Source organism: Salmo salar, chromosome ssa20, assembly GCF_905237065.1.
Source record: "Salmo salar chromosome ssa20, Ssal_v3.1, whole genome shotgun sequence".
In the NCBI taxonomy this organism is placed as follows: domain Eukaryota; kingdom Metazoa; phylum Chordata; class Actinopteri; order Salmoniformes; family Salmonidae; genus Salmo; species Salmo salar.
In genome coordinates, this window is record NC_059461.1 from 43,807,305 (window position 1) to 43,834,701 (window position 27,397).

The 27,397-nt window shown below is 43.2% G+C and overlaps 1 protein-coding gene across 6 annotated transcripts in view; it reads left to right on the top strand.

The window, feature by feature from the left end:
• Positions 1-27,397, top strand: part of LOC106580650 (ATP-binding cassette sub-family C member 5) — a 58,517-nt gene that overhangs the window by 2,174 nt on the left and 28,946 nt on the right. For 3 of the 6 annotated variants that reach the window (XR_001322932.2, XM_014161943.2, XM_014161941.2), the window contains exons 2-8: positions 325-509; positions 19,063-19,208; positions 19,518-19,673; positions 20,057-20,201; positions 24,517-24,750; positions 25,104-25,277; positions 26,923-27,070. Coding sequence is in view for 5 of the 6 variants with exons in the window: in XM_014161943.2 (XP_014017418.2) it covers positions 381-509; positions 19,063-19,208; positions 19,518-19,673; positions 20,057-20,201; positions 24,517-24,750; positions 25,104-25,277; positions 26,923-27,070 (1,132 nt within the window). In the remaining variant the exon portion in view is untranslated. Of the gene's footprint in view, positions 1-126; positions 198-324; positions 510-19,062; positions 19,209-19,517; positions 19,674-20,056; positions 20,202-21,622; positions 23,009-24,516; positions 24,751-25,103; positions 25,278-26,619; positions 26,638-26,922; positions 27,071-27,397 lie in introns of those variants that run through there. The other 3 variants (XM_014161942.2, XM_045703340.1, XM_045703341.1) reach the window with 3 other exon arrangements.

Consider the following 27,397-nt stretch of genomic DNA (forward strand, 5'->3'; position numbering starts at 1 on the left):
GTATGTATTTGGGACAGTATCAGTGGTAACCGGTATAGCCTCTGCATCACCAGTTATATTGCTGTGCTATCGAAAACATATGAGCATTTCTGAGTCATCCATCTCCACTCGCTCACCCCATACCAGGCAGCCTAGAAGGCTAATGGATAGGATGGGATCATCTTTCCTGTCTTAATTGGAAAATACCCTATTTGATGGTGAGGTGCTGACCATTTCATCAAAAACCTGGCAAATGCCACCAAACAATCCAACTTAACGTTGTTAATAACAATGCAGATTGTCCAAGTTTTCCAAACACGACTCCCCTTGTTCCATATCAATTAGTTGAAAACAAAGCACAGAGTGGAAACGCCAGTCAGCTCCTATGTTGGTGAAAGAAGATGAAAGAGAATGATTTGGGAAAGGACTACCTGGTACCTGGGCCTGTGTACCGGGCCGTGCCGAGCAGAGACACTACTTTACCAGGCACAGAGGTGACCCCATACCAGCTGGAGCTCGCCAAGATCCAGGTGAGTCTGTATGGTGGTATTTGAATGTTTGTGATGCTCTGTTATCATAATGGCCAGGTTGAATGAGATGTTTCTTTCTCTGCACAACTCATCACTCAGACTGGGTGTGTTTGAGTAATTGCAATAAAATATTGATTACTTTGATAAGCACATGCCATTTTTCACAGCTATTTAATTTGTTTGTTTACTGCATCCAAGTTTAAAGCACCCACTGTCTTGTTCGTGCCATAAGAGTAATGAGCCTGAAGTTGAAATAGTTGAGGTACTGGGAGAGGTCTGTAGAATTGTGAAGAGTCAGCTAAATATCTTGCCATTATTCAAGTATCCCAAGTGTTGGCGGTTGTCCTAGTCATAACGTAGTCTTTTCTCAAGCTTAGTTCTGTCACAACAATTCTGTGGCACCCTATTTGACAACATGGTTCATTATTGCATTTCATTATGGCATGTCATGAACTGTTATTCATAATCATCCTATTTTTATTTTAATTGTTTATTGGGGCCAGTGGCTGTTCTTGCCTCTTGGCGAGGTCGTTTTGATGATGGGGGGGGGAATGACCCCTTTTGGAAAAACAAATGTCATCCTGACAAATGCACATGCGGAGCGGACCACCGTGATAAGGACCTGTGGCAGTTCCCCGTTAAAATGGAGGAACAGCTGTTCTGTCGCTCCAAGTGCTCAACCCTTTGTGTTTGTGCATTTGTCACCCCCCCCCGTTCCCTGTCCGCATTAGTCAGCAGGATAGGAAAGGGGTTTCTCTTACGTTTTCATGATAAATTGTACAAAGTATTTTATTTTGTTCCCTGTCCTTTTTTATCTCTGTCCTCAACCACACTAGACCTCTCGACATGCGCGCCAGTATATTATTCATTGTTCTCTATCTCTAGCAGACCCTACATTCTCCTGCTGCTTGGCTTAAATTGTTTACATAATTTAGACCCTCCCACTTACAGCGTCACTGGCAGTGGCAGCCAATAGCATGTTTGCTTCCTGTGATGCCGGGGACTACTAGGCACCGTATTGGCTGTGGGTTGGCTGAATGGCTATAATGGCTGTTTGTGCAATGTGAGAGTAGAAACGTGAGGAGGGGGTGATTGAGAAGGGGAGGGCACACGTGCAGAGAAGCACTTTGGTGAAACTGACACGCAATTTTTTTTTTTTTTTTTCCCCCCCACCTTTATTTAACCAGGTAGGGAAGTTGAGAACAAGTTCTCATTTACAATTGCGACCTGGCCAAGATAAAGCAAGCAGTTTGACACATACAACAACACAGAGTTACACATGGAGTAAAACAAACATACAGTCAATAATATAGTAGAAAAATAAGTCTATATACAATGTGAGCAAATGAGGTGAGATGAGGGAGGTAAAGGCAAAAAAGGCCATGGTGGCGAAGTAAATACAATATAGAAAACAATATCGCAAGTAAAACACTGGAATGGTAGATTTGCAGTGGAATAAAGTGCAAAGTAGAAATATAAATAATTGGGTGCAAAGGAGCAAAATAAATAAAGGTTATTTAAGCTGGGCATGCCCCCTCTTTCTATATCCCCTCCTAGGCCTATGTTATCTAATTTAGAGGAGTAGATACTGGGTGGGTATTTCCTTGGCTTCCTCCACCGCAACATTCTTCAACCCTGTTCCTGTTTTGTACCATGTGGTTAGAGATGTTTGAATTCTTTCCCCTGTTACTATTGTAAAGTGTCTTGGGTCTTTTTAAAAGTGTTATATATGAACTACCGTTCAAAAGTTTGGGGTCATTTAGAAATGTCCTTGTTTTTGAAAGAAAAGCACTTTTTTTTGTCCATTAAAATAACATCAAATTGATCAGAAATACAGTGTAGACATTGTTAACGTTGTAAATGACTATTGTAGCTGGAAACGGCAGATTTTTATTGGAATATCTACATAGGCGTACAGAGGCCCATTATCAGCAACCATCACTCCTGTGTTCCAATGGCACGTTGTGTTAGCTAATCCAAGTTTATAATTTGAAAAGACTATCATTAGAAGAAACCCCTTTTGCAATCATGTTAGCACAGCTGAAAACTGTTGTGATTAAAGAAGCAATAAAAACTGACCTTCTTTAGACAAGTTCAGTATCTGGAGCATCTGCATTTGTGGGTTCGATTACAAGCTCAAAATGGCCAGAAACAAAGAACTTTCTTCTGAAACTCATCAGTCTATTCTTGTTCTGAGAAATTAAGGCTATTCAATGCGAGAAACTGAAGCTCTCGTGCAATGCTGTGTACTACTCCCTTCACAGCGCAAACTGTCTCTAACCAGAATAGAAAGAGTGGGAGGCCCCGGTACACAACTGAGCAAGAGGACAAGTACATTAGACTGTCAAGTTTGAGAAACAGACGCCTCACAAAAGTCCTCAACTGGTAGCTTCATTAAATAGTACCCTCAAAATCAAATCAAATCAAATGTATTTATATAGCCCTTCTTACATCAGCTGATATCACAAAGTGCTGTACAGAAACCCAGCCTAAAACCCCAAACAGCAAGCAATGCAAGTGTAGAAGCACGGTGGCTAGGAAAAACTCCCTAGAAAGGCCAAAACCTAGGAAGAAACCTAGAGAGGAACCAGGCTATGAGGGGTGGCCAGTCCTCTTCTGGCTGTGCCGGGTGGAGATTATAACAGCACATGGCCTAGATGTTCAAATGTTCATAAATGACCAGCATTGTCAAATAATAATAATCATAGTAGTTGTCGAGGGTGCAACAAGTCAGTAACACAAGAGTGTCAGTTGGCTTTTTCATAGCCGATCTTTGAGAGTATCTCTACCGCTCCTGCTGTCTCTAGAGAGTTGAAAACAGCAGGTCTGGGACAGGTAGCAAATCCGGTGAATAGGTCAGGGTTCCAGCAGGTCTGGGACAACAGGTCTGGGACAGGTAGCACGTCCGGTGAACAGGTCAGGGTTCCATAGCTGCAGGCAGAACAGTTGGAACTGGAGCAGCAGCACGGCCAGGTGAACTGGGGACAGCAAGGAGTCATCAAGCCAGGTAGTCCTGAGGCATGGTCCTAGGGCTCAGGTCCTCCGAGAGAGAGAGAGAAAGAAAGAAAGAGAAAGAGAGAATTAGAGAGAGCATATTTAAATTCACACAGGACACCGGACAAGACAAGAGAAATACTCCAGATGTGACAGACTGACCCTAGCCCCCTGACACATTAACTACTGCAGCATAAATATTGGAGGCTGAGACAGGAGGGGTCAGGAGACACTGTGGCCCCATCCGGTGAAACCCCCGGACAGGGCCAAACAGGTAGGATATAACCCCACCCACTTTGCCAAAGCACAGCCTCCACACCACTGGAGGGATATCTCCAACCACCAACACACCATCCCGGGACAAGGCCGAGTATAGCCCACAAAGATCTCCACCACGGCACAGCCAAAGGGGGGGCGCCAACCCAGACAGGAAGACCACGTCAGTGACTCAACCCACTCAAGTGACGCACCCCTCCCAGGGACGGCATGGAAGAACACCAGTAAGCCAGTGACTCAGCCCCCGTAATAGGGGTAGAGGCAGAGAATCCCAGTGGAAAGAGGGGAAACCGGCCAGGCAGAGACAGCAAGGGCGGTTCGTTGCTCCAGCCTTTCCGTTCACCTTCACACCCCTGGGCCAGACTACACTTAATCATAGGACCTGCTGAAGAGATATGTCTTCAGAAAAGACTTAAAGGTTGATACTGAATCTGCGTCACTCACATGGGTAGGCAGACTATTCCATAAAAATGGAGCTCTATAGGAGAAAGCCCTGCCTCCAGCTGTTTGCTTAGAAATTCTAGGAATAATTAGGAGGCCAGCATCTTGTAACCGTAGCGTACGTGTAGGTATGTACAGCAGGACCAAATCGGAAAGATGGGTAGGAGCAAGCCCATGTAATGCTTTGTAGGTTAGCAGTAAAGCCTTGAAATCAGCCCTTGCTTTAACAGGAAGCCAGTGTAGGGAGGCTAGCACTGGAGTAATATGATCAAATATTTTGGTTCTAGTCAGGATTCTAGCAGCCGTATTTAGCATTAACTGAAGTTTATTTAGTGCTTTATCCGGGTAGCCGGAAAGTACAGCATTGCAGTAGTCCAACCTAGAACTAACAAAGGCATGGATACATTTTTCTGCGGCATTTTTGGACAGAAAGTTTCTGATTTTTGCAATGTTACGTAGATGGAAAAAAGCTGTCCTTGAAACAGTCTTGATATGTTCTTCAAAAGAGAGATCAGGGTCCAGAGTAACGCCGAGGTCCTTCACAGTTTTATTTGAGACGACTGTACAACCATCCAGATTAATTGTCAGATTCAACAGAAGATCTCTTTGTTTCTTGGGACCTAGAACAAGCATCTCTGTTTTGTCCGAGTTTAAGAGTAGAAAGTTTGCAGCCATCCACTTCCTTATGTCTGAGACACAGGCTTCTAGCGAGGGCAATTTTGGGGCTTCACCATGTTTCATTGAAATGTACAGCTGTGTGTCATCCGCATAGCAGTGAAATTTAACATTATGTTTTCGAATGACATCCCCAAGAGGTAAAATATATATTGAAAACAATAGTGGTCCTAAAACGGAACCTTGAGGAACACCGAAATTTACAGTTGATTTGTCAGAGGACAAACCATTCACAGAGACAAACTGATATCTTTCCAACAGATAAGACCTAAACCAGGCCAGAACTTGTCCATGTAGACCAATTTGGGTTTCCAATCTCTCCAAAATAATGTGGTGATCGTTGGTATCAAAAGCAGCACTAAGATCTAGGAGCACGAGGACAGACGCAGAACCTCGGTCTGACGTCATTAAAAGGTCATTTACCACCTTCACAAGTGCAGTCTCAGTGCTATGATGGGGTCTAAAACCAGACTGAAGCGTTTCGTGTACATTGTTTGTCTTCAGGAAGGCAGTGAGTTGCTGCGCAACAGCTTTTTCAAATTTTTTTGAGAGGAATGGAAGATTCGATATAGGCCGATAGTTTTTATAATTTCTGGGTCAAGATTTGGCTTTTTCAAGAGAGGCTTTATTACTGCCACTTTTAGTGAGTTTGGTACACATCCGGTGGATAGAGAGCCGTTTATTATGTTCAATATAGGAGGGCCAAACACAGAAAGCAGCTCTTTCAGTAGTTTAGTTGGAATAGGGTCCAGTATGCAGCTTGAAGGTTTAGAGGCCATGATTATTTTCATCATTGTGTCAAAAGATGTAGTACTAAAACACTTTAGTGTCCCCCTTGATCCTAGGTCCTGGCAGGGTTGTGCAGACTCAGGACAACAGAGCTTTGGAGGAATACACAGATTTAAAGAGGAGTCCGTAATTTGCTTTCTAATGATCATGATCTTTTCCTCAAAGAAGTTCATGAATTCATCACTGCTGAAGTGAGAGCCATCCTCCATTTGCGAAGGCTGCTTTTTAGTTAGCTTTGCGACAGTATCAAAAAGAAATTTCGGATTGTTCTTATTTTCCTCAATTAAGTTGGAAAAATAGGATGATCGAGCAGCAGTGAGGGCTCTTCGATACTGCACGGTACTGTCTTTCCAAGCTAGTCGGAAGACTTCCAGTTTGGTGTGGCGCCATTTCCGTTCCAATTTTCTGGAAGCTTGCTTCAGAGCTCGTGTATTTTCTGTATACCAGGGAGCTAGTTTCTTATGACAAATGTTTTTAGGGGTGCAACTGCATCTAGGGTATTGCGCAAGGTTAAATTGAGTTCCTCGGTTAGGTGGTTAACTGATTTTTGTCCTCTGATGTCCTTGGGTAGGCAGAGGGAGTCTGGAAGGGCATCAAGGAATCTTTGGGTTGTCTGAGAATTTATAGCACAACTTTTAATGCTTCTTGGTTGGGGTCTGAGCAGATTATTTGTTGCGATTGCAAACGTAATAAAATGGTGGTCCGATAGTCCAGGATTATGAGGAAAAACATTAAGATCCACAACATTTATTCCATGGGACAAAACTAGGTCCAGAGTATGACTGTGGCAGTGAGTAGGTCCAGAGACATGTTGGACAAAACCCACTGAGTTGATGATGGCTCCGAAAGCCTTTTGGAGTGGGTCTGTGGACTTTTCCATGTGAATATTAAAGTCACCAAAAATTAGAATATTATCTGCGATGACTACAAGGTCCGATAGGAATTCAGGGAACTCAGTGAGGAACGCTGCATATGGCCCAGGAGGCCTGTAAACAGTAGCTATAAAAAGTGATTGAGTAGGCTGCATAGATTTCATGACTAGAAGCTCAAAAGACGAAAACGTCGTTGTTGTTTTTTTTGGGGTAAATTTAAATTTGTTAGCAACACCTCCGCCTTTGCGGGATGCGCGGGGGATATGGTCACTAGTGTAACCAGGGGGTGAGGCCTCATTTAACACAGTAAATTCATCAGGCTTAAGCCATGTTTCAGTCAGGCCAATCACATCAAGATTATGATCAGTGATTAGTTCATTGACTATAACTGCCTTTGAAGTGAGGGATCTAACATTAAGTAGTCCTAATTTGAGATGTGAGGTATCACAATCTCTTTCAATAATGATAGGAATGGAGGAGGTCTTTATACTAGTGAGATTGCTAAAGCGAACACCGCCATCTTTAATTTTGCCCAACCTAGATCGAGGCACAGACACGGTCTCAATGGGGATAGCTGAGCTGACTACACTGACTGTGCTAGTGGCAGACTCCACTAAGCTTGCAGGCTGGCTAACAGCCTGCTGCCTGGCCTGCACCCTATTTCATTGTGGAGCTAGAGGAGTTAGAGCCCTGTCTATGTTCGTAGATAAGATGAGAGCACCCCTCCAGCTAGGATGGAGTCCGTCACTCCTCAACAGGCCAGGCTTGGTCCTGTTTCTGGGTGAGTCCCAGAAAATGGGCCAATTATCTACAAATTCTATCTTTTGGGAGGGGCAGAAAACAGTTTTCAACCAGCGATTGAGTTGTGAGACTCTGCTGTAGAGCTCATCACTCCCCCTAACTGGGAGGGGGCCAGAGACAATTAATCGATGCCGACACATCTTTCTAGCTGATTTACACGCTGAAGCTATGTTGCGCTTGGTGACCTCTGACTGTTTCATCCTAACATCGTTGGTGCCGACGTGGATAACAATATCTCTATACTCTCTACACTCGCCAGTTTTAGCTTTAGCCAGCACCGTCTTTAGATTAGCCTTAACATCGGTAGCCCTGCCCCCCTGGTAAACAGTGTATGATCGCTGGATGATTAGTTTTTTAGTCTAATACTACGGGTAATGGAGTCGCCAATAACTAGGGTTTTCAATTTGTCAGAGCTAATGGTGACCAGTCTCAATGTCAGCAGTGAAGAGGTGACTCCGGGATGCTGGCCTTCTAGGCAGAGTTACTCTGTCCAGTGTCTGTTCCTTTTTGCCAATCTTAATCTTTGTTTTTATTGGCTGAGATATGGCTTTTTCTTTGCAACTCTGCCTAGAAGTCCAGCATCGGAGTCACCTCTTCACTCTTCACTGTGTGTGTGTGTGTGTGTGTGTGTGTGTGTGTGTGTGTGTGTGTATACACACTTTAACTGATTCACATAAAGAAGGGATGTATTTTTCACGCCCACCCTTTGTTCAATCTGACAGCCACCCCTCACCTATGCTAACTCACTACAAAATGGAGATTGCCTTGTTACAACAGGGTAGGGAGCTGAAGAACATCCCGTTCTCTATTAATAAACAATTTCCTCATGAAATAGTGGAGAGACGAAGTGCCCTGTACTCCACTTTCAAAAGGCTCTGAGCAGAGAAGCAGAATTATCGACCACTAGACGAAAAATTGTACGTAAACAATGAGAATGATTTATTTCTTTCATCACATTCCCAGTGGGTCAGAAGTTTACATACACTCAATTAGTATTTGGTAGCGTTTCCTTGAAATTATTTAACTTGGGTCAAATGTTTTGGGTATCCTTCCACAAGCTCCCCACAATAAGTTGGGTGAATTTTGTCCCATTGCTCCTGACAGAGCTGGTGTAACTGAGTCAGGTTTGTAGGTCCTCCTTGCTCGCACACACTTTTTCAGTTCTGCCCACAAATATTCTATGGGATTGAGGTCAGGGCTTTGTGATGGCCTCTCCAATACCTTGACTTTGTTATCCTTAAGCCATTTTGCCACAACTTTGGAAGTATGCTTGGGGTCATTGTCCATTTGGAAGACCCATTTGTGACCAAGATTTAACTTCCTGACTGATGTCTTGAGATGTTGCTTCAATATATCCACTTAATTTTCCTTCCTCATGATGCCATCTATTTTGTGAAGTGCACCAGTCCCTCCTGCAGCATAGCGCCCCCACAACATGATGCTGCCACCCCTGTGCTTCATGGTTGGGATGGTGTTCTTCGGCTTGCAAGCCTCCCCGTTTTGACTCCGAACATAATGATGGTCATTATGGCCAAACAGTTCTATCTTTGTTTCATCTTTGTCCCCATGTGCAGTTGCAAACCGTAGTCAAGCTTTTTTATTGCGGTTTTGGAGCATTGGCTTCTTCCTTGCTGAGCAGCCTTTCAAGTTATGTCACTATAGGACTCATTTTACTGTGGATATAGATACTTTTGTACCTGTGTTTTCACAAGGTCCTTTGCTGCTGTTCTGGGATTGATTTGCACTTTTCGCACCAAAGTATGTACATCTCTAGGAGACAGAACGCGTCTCCTTCCTGAGCGGTATGACGGCTGCGTGGTCCCATGGTGTTTATACTTGCGTCCTATTGTTTGTACAGATGAACGTGGTACCTTCAGGCTTTTGGATATTGCTCCCAAGGATGAACCAGACTTGTGAAGGTCTACAATATTTTTCTGAAGTTTTGGCTGATTTCCTTTTATTTTCCCATGATGTCAAGCAAAGAGGCACTGAGTTTGAAGGTAGGCCTTGAAATACATCCACAGGTACACCTCCAATTGACTCAAATGATGTCAATTAGTCTATCAGAAGCTTCTAAAGCCATGACATAATTTTCTGGAATTTTCCAAGCTGTTTAAAGGCACAGTCAACTGGTGGTCTGTGCATATTTGTAAACAACAGCTGGTGCACGAAATCTAAAGAAGTCTCTAGATTTTGCTCGCCTGAAGTAGAGTATATTGTGATAAATTGCAGGCCACTCTACTTGCCTAGAGAGTTTTCAGCTATACTTTTTGTGGCTGTTTATTTACCACCACAGACAGATGCTGGCACTAAGACGCACACAGTCAGCTATATAAGGAAATAAGCAAACAGGAAACCACTCAGCCAGAGGCGGCGCTCCTAGTGGCCAGAGACTTTAATGCAGGGAAACTTCAATCAGTTCTACCTAATTTCTATCAACATGTTAAATGTGCAACCAGAGGGGAAAAAATTCTAGATCACCTGTACTCCACACACAGAGCTCTCCCTCGCCCTCCATTTGGTAAATCTGACCACAACTCTATCATCCTGATTCCTGCTTACAAGCAAAAATTAAAGCAGGAAGCACCAGTGACTCGGTCTATAAAAAAGTGGTCAAATGAAGCAGATGCTAAACTACAGGACTGTTTTGCTATCACAGACTGGAATATGTTCCGGGATTCTTCAGATGGCAATGAGGAGTACGCCACATTAGTCACTGGCTTTGTGAATAAGTGCATTGAGGACGTTGTACCCACAGTGACTGTACGTACATACCCCAACCAGAAGCCATGGATTACAGGCAGCATTCGCATTGAGCTAAAGGGTAGAGCTGCCTCTTTCAAGGTGCGGGACTCTAACCCGGAAGCTTACAAGAAATCCTGCTATGCCCTGTGACGACCCATCAAACAGGCAAAGCGTCAATACAGGGCTAAGATTGAATCATACTACACCGGCTCCGACGCTCGTCTTATATGGCAGGGCTTGCAAACTATTACAGACTACAAAGGGAAGCACAGCCGCGAGCTGCCCAGTGACACGAGCCTACCAGACAAGCTAAATCACTTTGAGGCAAGCAACACTGAGGCATGCATGAGAGCATCAGCTGTTCCGGACGACTGTGTGATCACGCTCTCCATAGCCGACGTGAGTAAGATCTTTAAACAGGTCAACATACACAAGGCTGCGGGGCCAGACGGATTACCAGGACATGTGCTCCGGGCATGTGCTGACCAACCGGCAGGTGTCTTCACTGACATTTTCAACAAGTCCCTGATTGAGTCTGTAATACCAACATGTTTCAAGTAGACCACCATAGTCCCTGTGCCCAAGAACACCAAGGTAACCTGCCAAAATGACTACAGACCCGTAGCACTCACGTCCGTAGCCATGAAGTGCTTTGAAAGGCTGGTAATGGCTCACATCAACACCATTATCCCAGAAACCCTAGACCCACTCCAATTTGCATACCACCCAAACAGATCCACAGATGATGCAATCTCTATTGCACTCCACACTGCCCTTTCCCACCTGGACAAAAGGAACACTTATGTGAGAATGCTATTCATTGACTACAGCTCAGCGTTCAACACCATAGTACCCTCAAAGATCATCACTAAGCAAAGGATCCTGGGACTAAACACCTTCCTCTGCAACTGGATCCTGGACTTCCTGACGGGCTGCCCCCAGTTGGTGAGGGTAGGAAACAACACATTTGCCACTCTGATCCTCAACACGGGAGCTCCCCAGGGGTGCGTGCTCTGTCCCCTCCTGTACTCCCTGTTCACCCACGACTGCATGGCCAGGCACGACTCCAACACCATCATTAAGTTTGCAGACAACACAACAGTGGTAGGCCTGGTCACCGAAAACGACAAGACAGCCTATAGGGAGGAGGTCAGAGACCTGGCCGGGTGGTGCCAGAATAACAACCTATCCTTCAACGTAACCAAGACTAAGGAGATGATTGTGGACTACAGGAAAAGGAGGACCGAGCACGCCCCCATTCTCATCGATAGGGCTGTAGTGGAGCAGGTTGAGAGCTTCAAGTTCCTTGGTGTCCACATCAACAACAAACTAGAATGGTCCAAACACACCAAGACAGTCGTGAAGAGGGCACGACAAAGCCTATTCCCCCTCAGGCAACGAAAAAGATTTGGCATGGGTCCTGAGATCCTAAAAAGGTTTAACAGCCTCAACATTGAGAGCATCCTGACTGGTTGCATCACTGCCTGGTACGGCAATTGTTCGGCATACGGCCCAGTACATCACTGGGGCTAAGCTGCCTGCCGTCCAGGACCTCTACACCAAGCGGTGTCAGAGGAAAGCCCTAAAAATTGTCAAAGACCCCAGCCACCTCAGTCATACTGTTCTCTCTACTACTGCATGGCAAGCGGTACCGGAGTGCCAAGTCTAGGACAAAAAGCCTTCTTAACAGTTTTTACCCCCAAGCCATAAGACTCCTGAACAGGTAATCAAATGGCTACCCGGACTATTTGCATTGTGTGCCCACCCCAACCCCCCCAACCCCTCTTTTTACCCTGCTGCTACTCTCTGTTTATCATATATGCATCGTCAATTTGACTATACACTCATGTACATACTACCTCAATTGGGCCGACCAACCAGTGCTCTCGCACATTGGCTAACCGGGCTATCTGCATTGTGTCCCACCCACCACCCGCCAACCCCTCTTTTATGCTACTGCTACTCTCTGTTCATCATATGTGCATAGTCACTTTAACCATATCTACAGGTACATACTACCTCAATCAGCCTGACTAACCGGTGTCTGTAAGTAGCCTCGCTACTGTATATAGCTTGTCTTTTTACTGTTGTTTTATTTCTTTACCTACCTATTGTTCACCTAATACCTGTTTTGCACTGTTGGTTAGAGCCTGTAAGTAAGCATTTCACTGTAAGGTCTACAACTGTTGTATTAGGCGCACATGACAAATAAACTTTGATTTGATATATATATATACACACACACACACACGTATATATACATGTATATATATACGTGTGTGTATGTATATATATATATATATATATGTATGTATGTATGTATGTATGTATGTATATATATGTGTGTAATATATATATATATATATATGTGTGTGTGTGTGTGTGTGTGTGTGTGTGTGTATATATATATATGTGTATGTGTATATATGTGTATATATACATATACACTGCTCCAAAAAATAAAGGGAACACTTAAACAACACAATGTAACTCCAAGTCAATCACACTTCTGTGAAATCAAACTGTCCACTTAGGAAGCAACACTGATTGACAATTAATTTCACATGCTGTTGTGCAAATGGAATAGACAACAGGTGGAAATTATAGGCAATTAGCAAGACACCCCCAATAAAGGAGTGGTTCTGCAGGTGGGAACCACAGATCACTTCTCAGTTCCTATGCTTCCTGGCTGATATTTTGGTCACTTTTGAATGCTGGCGGTGCTTTCACTCTAGAGGTAGCATGAGACGGAGTCTACAACCCACACAAGTGGCTCAGGTAGTGCAGCTCATCCAGGATGGCACATCAATGCGAGCTGTGGCAAGAAGGTTTGCTGTGTCTGTCAGCGTAGTGTCCAGAGCATGGAAGCGCTACCAGGAGACAGGCCAGTACACCAGGAGATGTGGAGGAGGCTGTAGGAGGGCAACAACCCAGCAGCAGGACCGCTACCTCTGCCTTTGTGCAAGGAGGAGCAGGAGAAGCACTGCCAGAGCCCTGCAAAATGACCTCCAGCAGGCCACAAATGTGCATGTGTCTGCTCAAACGGTCAGAAACAGACTCCATGAGGGTGGTATGAGGGCCCGACGTCCACAGGTGGGGGTTGTGTCTACAGCCCAACACCGTGCAGGACGTTTGGCATTTGCCAGAGAACACCAAGATTGGCAAATTCGCCACTGGCGCCCTGTGCTCTTCACAGATGAAAGCAGGTTCACACTGAGCACATGACAGACGTGACAGAGTCTGGAGACGCCGTGGAGAACGTTCTGCTGCCTGCAACATCCTCCAGCATGACCGGTTTGGCGGTGGGTCAGTCATGGTGTGGGGTGGCATTTCTTTGGGGGGCCGCACAGCCCTCCATGTGCTCGCCAGAGGTAGCCTGACTGCCATTAGGTACCGAGATGAGATCCTCAGACCCCTTGTGAGACCATATGCTGGTGCGGTTGGCCCTGGGTTCCTCCTAATGCAAGACAATGCTAGACCTCATGTGGCTGGAGTGTGTCAGCAGTTCCTGCAAGAGGAAGGCATTGATGCTATGGACTGGCCCACCCGTTCCCCAGACCTGAATCCAATTGAGCACATCTGGGACATCATGTCTCGCTCCATCCACCAATGCCACGTTGCACCACAGACTGACCAGGAGTTGGCGGATGCTTTAGTCCAGGTCTGGGAGGAGATCCCTCAGGAGACCATCCGCCACCTCATCAGGAGCATGTCCAGGCATTGTAGGGAGGTCATACAGGCACATGGAGGACACACACACTACTGAGTCTCATTTTGACTTGTTTTAAGGACATTACATCAAAGTTGGATCAGCCTGTAGTGTGGTTTTCCACTTTAATATTGAGTGTGACTCCAAATCCAGACCTCCCTGGGTTGATAAATTGGATTTCCATTGATTATTTTTGTGTGATTTTGTTGTCAGCAAATTTAATTATGTAAAGAAAAAAGTATTTAATAAGATTATTTCTTTCATTCAGATCTAGGATGTGTTGTTTAAGTGTTCCCTTTATTTTTTTGAGCAGTATATATATATATGTATGTGTGTGTATATATATATATGTATATATGTGTATATATATATATGTATATATATATATATATGTGTATATATATATATGTACCCAACAAATACAGTGAGCTACAAAAGTATTGGGACGGTGACACATTTAAAAAAATAACGTTTTTGCGTTGTACTCTAGCACTTTGGGTTTGAAATGATACAATGACTGAGGTTAAAGTACAGACTGTCTGCTTTAATTTGAGGGTATTTTCCATCCATTTTGTGTGAACCGTTTATAAATTACAGCACTTTTTTTTTTACATAGTCTCCCCATTTTAGGGGAGCAAAAGTTTTGGGACAAATTCACTAATGTGTGTAATAAAGTAGTCAAGTTTCGTATTTGGTCCCGTATTCCTAGCATGCAATGTTTACATCAAGCTTGCAACTCTACAAACTTGTTGGATGCTTTTGCTATTTGTTTAAATTGTGTTTCAGATTATTTTGTGCCCAATAGAAATGAATGGTAAATAATGTATTGTTATTTTGGAAATAAGAATATATGTTTCTAAACACTTCTACATTAATTGTGATAAATGAGTGAAAGTTAGACTCACACATATCATACCCCCAAGACATCCTAACATCTCACCATTATAATAACAGGGGAGGCTAGCTCTTTTGAGGGGGTGGGATATTTGTGCATCTAACTTTCTCACTTATTATTCACGGTTCATTCAGGATTATCAATAATCATGGTAACATGCACATTAATGTAGAAGTGTTTAGAAACATTCTATTTTTATTTAAAATAAAATGGGGGGACCATATACAAAAAGTGCTGTAATTTATAAACGGTTCACCCAATATGGATGACAATAGCCTCAATAGCCGACACTCTGCACTTTAACCTCAGTCATTATTTGATTTAAAATCCAAACTTTTGGAGTATAGAGCTAAAAGAAAAAATGCTTCACTGTCCCAATAATTAGGAGGGCACTGTATTAGGTTACCATTGCACCATCACTCATTCAAATGCTTGGCATGCTCGAAAGTAAGTGGACCGGTAGCCTAGATGGTATGGCCAAACTACATTATTGCTGTGAGAGAGGCTATGATGTCATGCTCCTATTTAAACTTGGAGCTGATACCAAGACCAACCTGGTCTCATAGACTAGACGTAACATAGTAAATGCAAATCTGGGACACTCAAATTAGCAAGTTATGTTTGGTATGGTTGCACAAGATAGATGGTTACTTAAGGCAAAAACGAAGTAGGGTGGTAGGTCAGAGTGGATGGGTGGGTGTATAAAGTGCATGTCAAGCAACCCAGTTCGAATCTCATCATGGACAACTTAAGCATTTTAGTTAATTAGCAACTTTTCACCTACTTACTTATTTTGCACCAATTAACATGTTAGCTAACCCTTCCCCTATCCTTAACCATAACCCTTTAACATATCTCCTAAATGTAACCTTAAGTCTTATCCTAGCTAACATTATTCACCTAGCTAGAATTCGTAACATTTGGTACGTTTTTATACATTTTTATAAATTTGCCAATACGTAACAAATCATACGAAATGGTTGATGGACATCCAGAAATTAATACACACCATACAAAACGTAACATATCATACTAAATGGAGTGTCTCGGATTTACAGACATAATACGAAATGCTTTGAGACCAGGTTGCCAAGACAGGAGATGGAAACGCAATCATCTATGGATTAATAAAGAATTGAACAAGATTGTCTTTTGCATAGAAGTGTGGGCTGTAGCATTTACTTTTAAATTGTTTGAATAGATAATAAATCACTATAGGTGGCCATGGCATGCATTTCTTGTTTTGAAAAAGTCACTGCAAAAGATTAACCATTCTGGCCACACCTTTACAGTAATGTGATAAAATTTGCTATTGTGATTTCTTTTAGAAACTGACGTGTCCCAATTCCAACATTTCCCAATCATAAAACAAGTTAGGGTGTTTTTGATAACATAAAACATTGTCAAATCTCAATCCACGGAGGGCTGAGTGTCTGTGGGTTTTTGCTCCTCCCTTGTACTTGATTGAATAATTAAGGTCACTAATTAGCAGTGGTAAGTTGTTTTTGGGGGTATCTGTACTTTACTATTTATATTTTAGCTGACTTTTACTTCACTACATTCCTAAAGAAAATAATATACTTTTTACTCCATTCATTTTACCTGACACCCAAAAGTACTTGTTACGTTTTGACAGGAAAATGGTCGAATTCACACACTTATCAAGAGAACATACCTGGTCATTCCTACTGCCTCTGATCTGGCACTCACTAAACACAAATGCTTTGTTTGTAAATTATGTGTGAGCGTTGGAGTGTGCCACTGGATATCTGTCAATTTAAAAAAAAAAAGTGTGGTCTGATTTGATTAATATAAGAAATGTTGAAATGGTTTTACTTTTTACTTAAGTACATTTGAGCAATTCCATTTACTTTTGATGCTTAAGTATATTTAAAACCAAATACTTTCAGACGTTTACTCAAGTAGTATTTTACTGGGTGACTTTTACTGGAGTCATTTTCTATTAAGGGATCTTTTACTTTTACTCAAGTATGACAACAGAGTACTTTTTCCACCACTGCTAATTAATAAAGAACTCCCCTCACCTCTAGAAATGTGTTGTTCCACTAAAGTAGCTAGCAAGTTTACTAGATGGCGACATCAGTTGCCTTGGTAAACGGACTTGCTAGTTTAGTTAACCAAACCGTCAGTTCTAGCTTCCTATTATGAAAATAAAATTCAACATTGCCAATCATGTTTTCAGTTTAACTTTTGCTTTCAAAAGAAGCTCAAACATGTAAGAATGAACTATAGCCATTGAATTCCACTGCCAACATACTGTGTGTTTTGGGGTAAATGCACGCTCTATAATGCCTTTCAATCCAATCAGAAACGAGTATTCAACAATGCCATGGCATAATTAAGCAATAAGGCACGACGGGGTGTGGTATATGACTAGTATAAAGAGTTTGTGGTCATACGCACAACATTAAAAACATAGGTGCTGGGCTAATAAAGAATACTAGTACAGAACAAGAATGCCCGCATACTGTTAAAGCTCCCAATTCACCGCTTTATTGACAACGTTTCGATCCGAAATGGATCTTCGTCAGGTCAAATACACTGAGTGTTCACATCCCAGAATATACACATTTCACCTCACATGACCATAGCGGACATGACGCACGGTGGGTGCAAAAAAAAATATTTTTATATCTCTAATTATTAAATAACAATGAGATGGGTGCATGCAATGGTTCCAGAACATACTATATATTTCCAAAATGACCAAGTGGGTTTATTTTTTTATTTCACAAGGTAAGCCAGTTGAGAACAAGTTCTCATTTACAACTGCGACCTGGCCAAGATAAAGCAAAGCAGTGCGACAACAACACAACACAGAGTTACACATGGGATAAACAAACGTACCGTCAATAACACAATAGAAAAATGTGTATACAAATGAAGTAAGGAGGTAAGGCAATAAATAGGCCAATAGTGGCGAAGTAATTCAAATTGAGCAATTCACACTGGAGTGATATGTGCAGAGAAGGATGTGCAAGTAGAAATACTGATGTGCAAGTAGAAATACTGATGTGCAAAAGAGCATTGATGATGAAGTACCCCTGCTGTGTCCTGGAATAGAACCACATCATCAATTTAGCATTTCCAGAGTCAAATATGGCGCAAGAATGGATTATTAGGGCTGACAATCACGTTCTTCTAAAAAAAAAAACACTTTGGCATAATTATTCGGTGCCATTTCATGGAGGCTCGTCACAACATTATCTCTTTGAGATACATTGGCAGGGAACATGTTAAGACTCCTAGGAGGAGCAGAGATACTGATAATCTATTATTGAGAAGATAATTGTATTGGCTTCACCGTTTGTGTACCATGTCTCCTAGAGGCCTGAACCAGGAGTTTGATATCAGACCATTTCTTTCCTGAATATGTTACTTTGATTTGTTTTGCCTTCCAGGTTACCCACTTGGTCATTTTGTAAATATATATTATGATCTTTGTTATTTAATTATTAGAGATATACAAATGTTTTTTGCACACACCGTGCGTCATGTCCGCTATGGTCATGTGAGGTGAATATTTTTTGGGGCTGTGAACACTCAGTGTTTGACCTGACGAAGAACCGTTTTGGATCGAAACGGTGTCAATAAAGCGGTGAATTGGGAGCTTTAATTAACAGTATATGGCCAGTGTACCACGGTTTAGGGCTGTTCATACGCACAACGCAACACGGAGGCCTTATTTCTAGTATAAACAGGTTACCAATGTAATTAGAGCAGTGAAAATAAATGTTTTATCATACCCGTTGAGGATGCATCGTGGCTCTTGTGCTTAATCTGCCAGTGTGGCTTTTTAAGAACGGCTCACAACAATACTTGAACCTAGTGCACTATTTTTGACTAGGGTTATGGCCAAAAGTCGTGCACGATGTAGGGTTTAGGGTGCCATTTGGGATGTGTACTACTATGTCCTGCATTCTCTGCCCTCTGATTACTTGATGACTGTCAACCAGTATTTTCCTCTCGAGTCATGTCTGAGTGAATTTATCAAATTTACCGTCATCAAATTAGTTGGGACTGATGCTACAAAAATAAATTAGTGCAAGTGTAACGGATGGGGATTTGTAAACTCACTCCTGAGCCTGATGTATCCACTTGTTGCTAATTTGGATCCCTTTTGGTGATGCAACTGGCTAAGGAAGTTTTAGGAGGGTGGTCAAGTGTGTTTGGATGAAAGGTTCCCAGGTTCTAGTCTCAGTGGGAGAAAGTGGTATGGCTAGCACTGTAACGTCCGCCACAAGCTAAATGCCTCCAACTCTTGATAATTCAACATGTCAATGTTTAAAATGTATCTGCTCTTATCGACAATACATTTATCTCAATCAATCCCAGGATGCATTGGAGACGGCAGCAAGGGCAGAGGGCGGTTTGTCCCTGGACGGTGGCGCTCCCTACATGAAAGAGCTGGAGGAGGAAGCAGTGCGGAGCAAATACCAACGCAGCGTCGGCGTCCTCAAACCTATCCGATCCACCAGCAAGTAAGCAAGCAGCACCACCACTGTTGGTAAGGCCTATAGTTTTTCCTTGTCAGGCCAAGTGGTCAGGAAAGACCGGGTCCTAGGTATAGGTGCTTTCTCACCTCTATTGAAATAGCCCTTTTTAAATAATATTTATCACACAGTTCTTTACAGTAACCTGGCCTAAACCACCAAAGAGCAAGCAGCAACATGGTGGCAAGGAATAACTAAGCAGGACATTTTGAGGGAGACTCCTCTTGCTGTACCAGTATAGACGTTCCTCTCTCTAAATTATCTGTCCCCCACAACTCCACCCCACTCCCCCCACAGGTACGAGCACCCAGTGGACAACGCGGGCCTCTTCTCCTTCATGACCTTCAACTGGCTGACCCCGTTGGCCGTGCACGCCCACCGCAAAGGCCAGCTACTGCTGGAGGACGTGTGGTCCGTGTCCCAGTTTGAGAGCTGCGAGGTTAACCACCGCAGGTCAGTACTGATTGCTGTGTATACGGGGTCATAAAGGTCACCCTTCCAAGGACAGTTTATTGAAAAATACCAAGATTGTGCTTGGCCTGGGTCTCCGTCTCGGTCATATTTTTCAACATTATAACTGGTCTTTTTTGTTACACCTGAGTTTTGGTCTCAAGGTTTTAGGTCGGAGTTCTCGACAGTTCCAGTTTATGGACAGTGATAATCAGATTGTAGAGGGGGGACAGTTTCAGAGGAAGACAGAGAAAAGGCTGAGACGGGATTCGTACCCATATGTGGTGCCTGACCCCGGCACGACAATTCCAGTCTTGACTCTTAGTAGAGGGAGAATAGAATGAGTAATTGTTGGTCGACTGTGGTTTGATCACCTGTGTGCGCAGGTTGGCCGGGCTGTGGGAGGAGGAGCGCAGGGTGAAAGGGGACGAGGCCTCCCTGTGCGGTGTGGTCTGGACGTTCTGTCGGACGCGCCTGCTTCTCTCTATCCTCTGCCTCATGGTCACCCAGCTAGCCGGCTTCAGTGGCCCAGTAAGTAACGCCATCTCACCCTCCCCTGGGGAGGCTTTGTCTTTCAGTAGCTCGCTCTTGCTCTCTCTCACTCTCGCTCTCTCAAATGTTATTAGCAGGGTGTGTCAATCCCCTGCCTCTGTCCCCTTCCCTCCATCAAGGCTGAGGCCTACAGGTGAGTGTTACATGTGTTAGATTCTTCTGTCTCAATGTTAACCCTTTACACTCGTCGTGGGAATTGGCCTATATGGATGGGGCTAAATTGAAATGTTTCTTACAGAAATATGAAAAGCATAAGCATGGTAGCTATTGAAAGGGAAGAGTTTGGACCAAAGTTGAGTACACAATCTTTCACCTGACACAAGACTGAACCCAAACATTACACTGTTGATTTTATATGCATTTTATATTTACTGTATTTTTCACCCATATTTGTTGATAGCGAAGTCTGAAAAAACTTTGGTTACGTTCAGTAACATGATAAGAATATTCATGGGAAAGGTGGGGAAGATGCAACATAAGAAAGAAAATGACAAGGGTGTCTAACTAATGTTTCCAAGGGGCCACACACCTCTCCAAAGTGGGCAGTTCCTAGATGATTTCAATGCACTTTTATGACTCAAAGAATAGTATTTTTGAGCTTTCCTAGCTGTGCCATTGATGAGCTAGAGCAAGCACACTTACATATATTTTGTATGGAACACAACCCTGCATCCCTGCCATCACACAATTACTGTTGTTTACACAATCCAAATATGGCCCATTATAAATGGCAATCTGGGTCAGATGGGCATAATTTGAAAGCTTGTTCTTCTGGCTACATGACTAGCTAAGTTATAAAATAAGATCTTAGTGTTAGGCTTTCGCTAGGCAATTCAGAGAAACAGATGGTCATTTTAGTGTGCATAGAAAGGAGTCAGGAGTGCATCCAGGTGCGTATTCTGCAGTGAATTTTTTCCACAATAGACAAACTTAGGCTCATTCTGTTCAGAACAACCCATGGTATGACGTCGTGTCATCTTGTAACTGTACATCAAACATAGTAATAAAAACACTATATATGATATGGAAATGTGAAGTGCACATTTGGACTCACGGGTGTTTGGCTTGCTTGTATGACATCACAACGGTATTTATAATCCTCAGAGTCCTCTTAATTTACAGCATTCCCCTCACTCAGACAACCATTTTATTTTATCAAAAGTTGCGTAATTAGCGGGAGGGATGGGGGTAACTTCTTGTCGTGAGCAGTGCTCAAGTTCAGAGAGGCTGTCAGTCAAAACCCATACAGCGTTGGGAAGCGCAGAGCTTGAGCTCTAACGTCATTTATAAACTGGGTGGTTCGAGCCATGAATGCTGATTGGCTGACAGCCGTGGTTTACGGTCTGATATACCACGGCTGTCAGCCAATCAGCATTCAGGGCTCGAACCACCCAGTTTATAAATGACGTTAGGGTTATGACAAAACATTTATTTTTACCGCTCTAATTAACTTGATAACCAGTTTATAATAGCAATAAGGCACCTCGGGAGTTTGTGGTATATGGACAATATACCACGGCTAAGGGCTGTATCCAGTTACTGTACAGCCACTGCGTTCCAATTTAGGTGCTTAACAGTGTCCAACTCTGCCATTTTCAACCCGTATATGGTTATGAGTGTAAAGGGCTACACTGGGGTCTTACAATTGCCTTACTGACGACTCATTCGAAACAAATGAACTGGATACTGGAGGAGAGTTATTGGATAGGTTATTGTTTTTGTGTTTGTACCAGTCCCACTCAATTCTGTTTCTTTTCGATTCAATGGTGTCATCTTGGATCCATTGTGTGGCTTAAGGAGATGTTATGGAAATTGTGAATCTTTGTACTTTAGTTAACAGTATTTAGTCAGAAACTGTACTCCTGTCTGTCACCCTCTGGAGGGTCTCTGTGAATAGATAGATGACACCTCTTGCAATTGTCCATCCTACAGCTGTTTTTTAATGTTATTCTGGTGTTTGTAGGCCTCTCCTAGATGAGAACAGGTGCTTTAGAGGGAAGGGTTGTGTTCATTAGGTACCAAATGGAAGAAAACGGACAAACAGGGAGGGATTACCTGGACTTGCCCAATAAGAAATGCTAATTTTAGTTTTCTGTTGCAAAGCGCTTTCTGTTGCATGTCCTAATGAACACGACCCAGGTGTTAGGGTTAATCAGTCCCATTTTTCCTAGGATAGCCTCTGTCATCCTCCTCTCTTCCACAGGGAACACAGTGAGCCGTCTCTACCTCTGTGCTGTGAAGGGTTGAAAAATTCCCTAAACTTCTCCACAATTCCCATGTTTTCCAGACAATTCTGAACCTGAATTTTCATGAAAACCTAGGAACTTTGGGAAAGTTTCAGGAATTTTGCAACCCAACTACTGTCTCATCTGCTCTTACTATAGCAGCACAGCAACACACCTGTGTCTCTCACCCAGGTTAAATCAACCCAACTAGCACAGAATGTTCCTGTAATGCTTCCTCGTGGTTCTCCTTTGGTAATTAGACAAATAATTTGCCTACAACGTTTTGGTAACGTTATGTTGGTTCAGGAACCTTCCCACAACCTCATTTTTTTCCTTCCTAGAACATAAGCCAAAATTTGTTAGCTGGGAAGATAATATGGATGGGCAGTTAGGGGTGGGGTGAGGGCATGGCATACAAGTGTTTGTGCTCACTGCTCCCCCCATGCAAGGTGGCGTGTGACAGAGGCTGTTCTTCAGATTCCACAGGGTGTCCGTTTAAACCCCTCGGCGAGAAATAGAGAATGAAGCGGGCAGAGACCCTGGGGGAAGAAAGCCGGAGAGGTAAGGGCATGTTTCTCATGCAGGGATGGATCAAAAGTTATCTTTCCCTGAAATGCTTTTGTCTCTCACTCTCTCTTGCTCACTCTCCCCCCCCCTCTCTCTCTCTCACTCATAAAAATCTCTTCATAAAAATAATTGATAGGTTACCACAATGCACAGTAAAATGCTGTTCGATGTTGTTAATAACATTGCTTTTATTTTGATGTTTATTTCCAATATCCAATGCTGTTTTGTTTTATTGCTATAGAAATCTACTGTTAAACCGAAACTTCCACCCAAATGATCAGTCAGACTTTCATATTAGTGTCTCAGAGAATCGGACCGGTTTTCCCTTTAAATGCGAGGTGTTGTTGGACTGTTTAACCTCAGGCTGGGGGGGTGAAAAAAATACTTGACTTGTATCAACAGACTCTACCTTTTTGGGGCCTCATAATCCCCTCTCACTAAAAGCCTTGTTGGCCTGGTCCGCTGTTGGAACACCATTCCTGTAGGATCAGTGCCAGTGAGGCAGGGCAGAGGGGCTTCGGCCTTCCCCCTCTCTGGATCTTTGGACAATCACCTAAGGGGAGACGCAACTAAATATGAGATGTCACATATCTCAACCCAGAGGACTAGAAACGTAAAAAAAAAAAAACTGAGGCTAAACCTTACAAAAGACTCTGTTGACCTGAACTTGTGCCTCTAATGTGAATTGCGTTTGTTACTCTTTCCTGTTGCATCTGATCAGCTAATTTTTATTTTTACATGAGTGCTGTTTGTGCAATTTTTAAAAATAGTTTACACATGGTTTCACGGTTTCTTTTTGCCTATTTCAATAAAACATGCATTTATCAACAATGTAGGTTTGTTGACACTCCCTGTTTGTGGACTGATTAACTTTAATGTGGAATTGATAGTTAGTACATCGTATGTGTGTGTCAGTATGTGTGTGGGAGATTCAACACTTTTTCCCCCCATTCGTTATGCTTTGTCGCTCTCCGTCTGTATAGTCTGCTGACGTTAACTTCCAGGCCTTCTAAACATAACTGAATGGCCCCAATACCCGCTGTGATTGTAGGTATAATGTCTGAAGGTATCATCTCTGAATGTTTGAATACACTTACATGATGATGCAAACAATAGGAAATTATATGTTGGAATGGGATTCTGTGTCTCTGTGCCAAAAAAACAGCAGTGTCAGAATCTTTCACTGTTTCTCTCGTTCTCTTTTAAAGGATCTTATCAAAATCTTAGCAAAAGGCCAACAGAGGTAAAGGGTGAGAGCTGAAACTAAAGAAAAATCGTTTTCTATCTCAAATCAGTAGAGCCTGTTCAGTTTCCCTCTTCAGATGATTATCGGTAGTCATGGCATGACGGCTTTTAGCTAGTCTTGATTTAGTAGATGTCCATGATAATGACTGCAGTGGTGGTGATGTAGATGTCTCTTGGACATGGTGCTGCTGTCAGTCATGTGCTCTTATCTTTCCCTCCTCATCCCCGTCCTCTCCTGCCCTCTCTTCTCCTGCTAGGCCTTTGTGGTGAAGCGGCTGTTGGAGTACACAGAGCAGGCGGAGCCCGACCTGCCCTACGGCCTGCTGCTGGTCGTGGGGCTGCTGTGCACCGAGCTGGTCCGCTCCTGGTCACTGGCGCTCACCTGGGCCCTCAACTACCGCACAGGCACCCGCCTGCGGGGAGCCATCCTCACCATGGCCTTCCACAAGATCCTGCGGCTCCGCAGCATCCGAGACAAATCCATGGGACAGGTGGGATCACCAGACAGAGCGTTCACGCAAATGTTTTTTCTTTAAGAGAACTGGGCAGGTGAGATGGGGTGGGGGGTAAAGGGGTGAGATAATGGTTAGCCTCACAATAATGCTAGCTCCCATTTAAACTAAAACGTGTTTCGGGTTTTCAGATGTTGCTTATCGTTAGTGTGAATGAGAAAGTGCCAAGCACTCCTTTTATTGTATTCGAGACACACCTTTAATACAATGCTATTGTTGCCAAAACGCATGATTTGCAACACAATACATGTGCATGCAGAGTAAGAGATAAAGATGGTGTAGTTCTGTACTGCTGTAAGTGTCTCTTGCTTTCTTTGTTGCTCTCTCTGCAGTTGATCAACATGTGTTCTAACGACGGCCAGCGGATGTTTGAGGCTGCGGCTGTGGGCAGTCTGCTGGCAGGTGGGCCTCTTATTGCTGTGCTGGGGATGGGCTACAACCTGGCTATACTGGGGCCCACCTCCTTACTGGGCTCTGCAGTCTTTATCCTCTTCTACCCTGCTATGGTGAGCAGCCCACATGCATACATACAGTACCAGTCAAAAGTTTGGACACACCTACTCATTCCAGGGTTTTCCTTTATTTTTACTATGTTCTACATTGTAGAATAATAGTGAAGACATCACAACTATGAAATAGCACATATGGAATCATGTAGAAACCAAAAAAGTGTTAAACAAATCAAATATATTTGGATTCTTCAATGTAGCCACCCTTTGCCTTGATGACAGCTTTGCACACTCTTGGCGTTTTCTCAACCAGCTTCATGAGGTTATCACCGGGAATGCATTTCAATTAACAGGTGTGCCTTGTTAAAAGTTAAATAGTGGAATTTCTTTCCTCCTTATTTCGTTTGAGCCAATCATTTGTGTTGTGACAAGGTAGGGGTGGTATACAGACAATAGCCCTATTTGGTAAAAGACCAAGTCCATATTATGGCAAGAACAGCTCAAACAAAGAGAAACGACAGTCCATCATTACTTTAAGACATGAAGGTCAGTCAATCCAGAACATTTCAAGAACTTTGTGCAGTCGCAAAAACCATCAAGCGCTATGATGAAACTGGCTCTCATGAGGACCGCCTCAGGAAAGGAAGACCCAGAGTTACCTCTGCTGCAGAGGATAGGCTCATTAGAGTTACCAGAAATAAAATGCTTCACAGAGTTCAAGTAACAGACACATCTCGACATCAATTGTTCTGAGGAGACTGCGTGAATCAGGCCTTCATGGTCGAATTTCTGCAAAAGAACTACTACTAAAGGACACCAATAAGAAGAAGAGAATTGCTTTGGCTAAGAAACACGAGCAATGGATATTAGACCGGTGGAAATCTCTCCTTTGATCTGATGAGTCCAAATTTGAGATTTTTGGTTCCATCCGCCGTTTCTTTGTGAGACGCGGAGTAGGTCTACAGATCTCCAAATGTGTGGTTTCCACCATGAGGCATGGAGGAGGTGTGATGATGAGGGGGTGCTTTGCTGGTGACACTGTCTGTAATTTATTTAGAATTCAAGGCACACTTAATCAGCATGGCTACCACAGCGTTCTGCAGCGATAAGCCATCCAATCTGGTTTGTGCTTAGTGGGACTATAATTTGTTTCTCAACAGGACAATGACCCAACACACCTCCAAGAAGGAGAGTGATGGAGTGCTGCAGTGCTGCATCAGATGACCTGGTCTCCACAATCACCCGACCTCAACCCAATTGAGATGGTTTGGGATGAGTTGGACCGCAGAGTAAAGGAACAGCAGCCAAAAAGTGTTCTGCATATGTGGGAACTCCTTCAAGACTGTTGGAAAAGCGTTCTAGGTGAAGTTGGTTGAGAGAATGCCAAGAGTGTACAATGCCGTCATCAAGGCAAAGGGTGACTACTTTGAAGAATCTCAAATATATTTTGATTTGTATCACACTTTTTTGGTTACTACATGATTCCATATGTGTTATTACATAGTTCTGATGTCTTCACTATTATTCTACAATGTCGAAAATAGTAAAAATAAAGAAAAACCCTTGAATGAGTAGGTGTGTCCAAACTTTTGACTGGTACTCTACATGCATGCAGACTTGGATATAAACAAACAAAAAAACACACACACTCATACACAGAACAGTGAAAAGACATAACCTTTCTCTGTGTTCCCTGCTGCAGATGTTCAGTTCGAGGCTGACTGCCTACTTCAGGAGGAAGGGCATGGCCGTGACGGACCGTCGGGTCCAGAAGATGAACGAGATCCTCAACTACATCAAGTTCATCAAGATGTATGCCTGGGTCAAGGCCTTCTCCCAGGATGTGCGCAGTAAGTGCTGTGTGTGAGATTTAATTTATCAATTAGCTGGTTCATTAATTCCATACTGAATGACTAGTGGTATTCCATGTAAACTTTTTTGCAGTCATCTGCGCAGAATATCAGATGTGATCTGGTGTTTTAATCTCAGGTCAATCTTCTTAGATGAAGACTAGTGACTGACGGACTGGCTGGCTGACTCATTGGGCGCATTCGAGCTGATAAGTTTTGTGAAGTCTGTGCCCAACGTTGGTCACCGCCTTGCAAAGTTGTGTTGCATTATGGGGATAAACAATTAGTAAAATGCACCTCTCCTGTCGACTTCCATCTGTAGTCGTA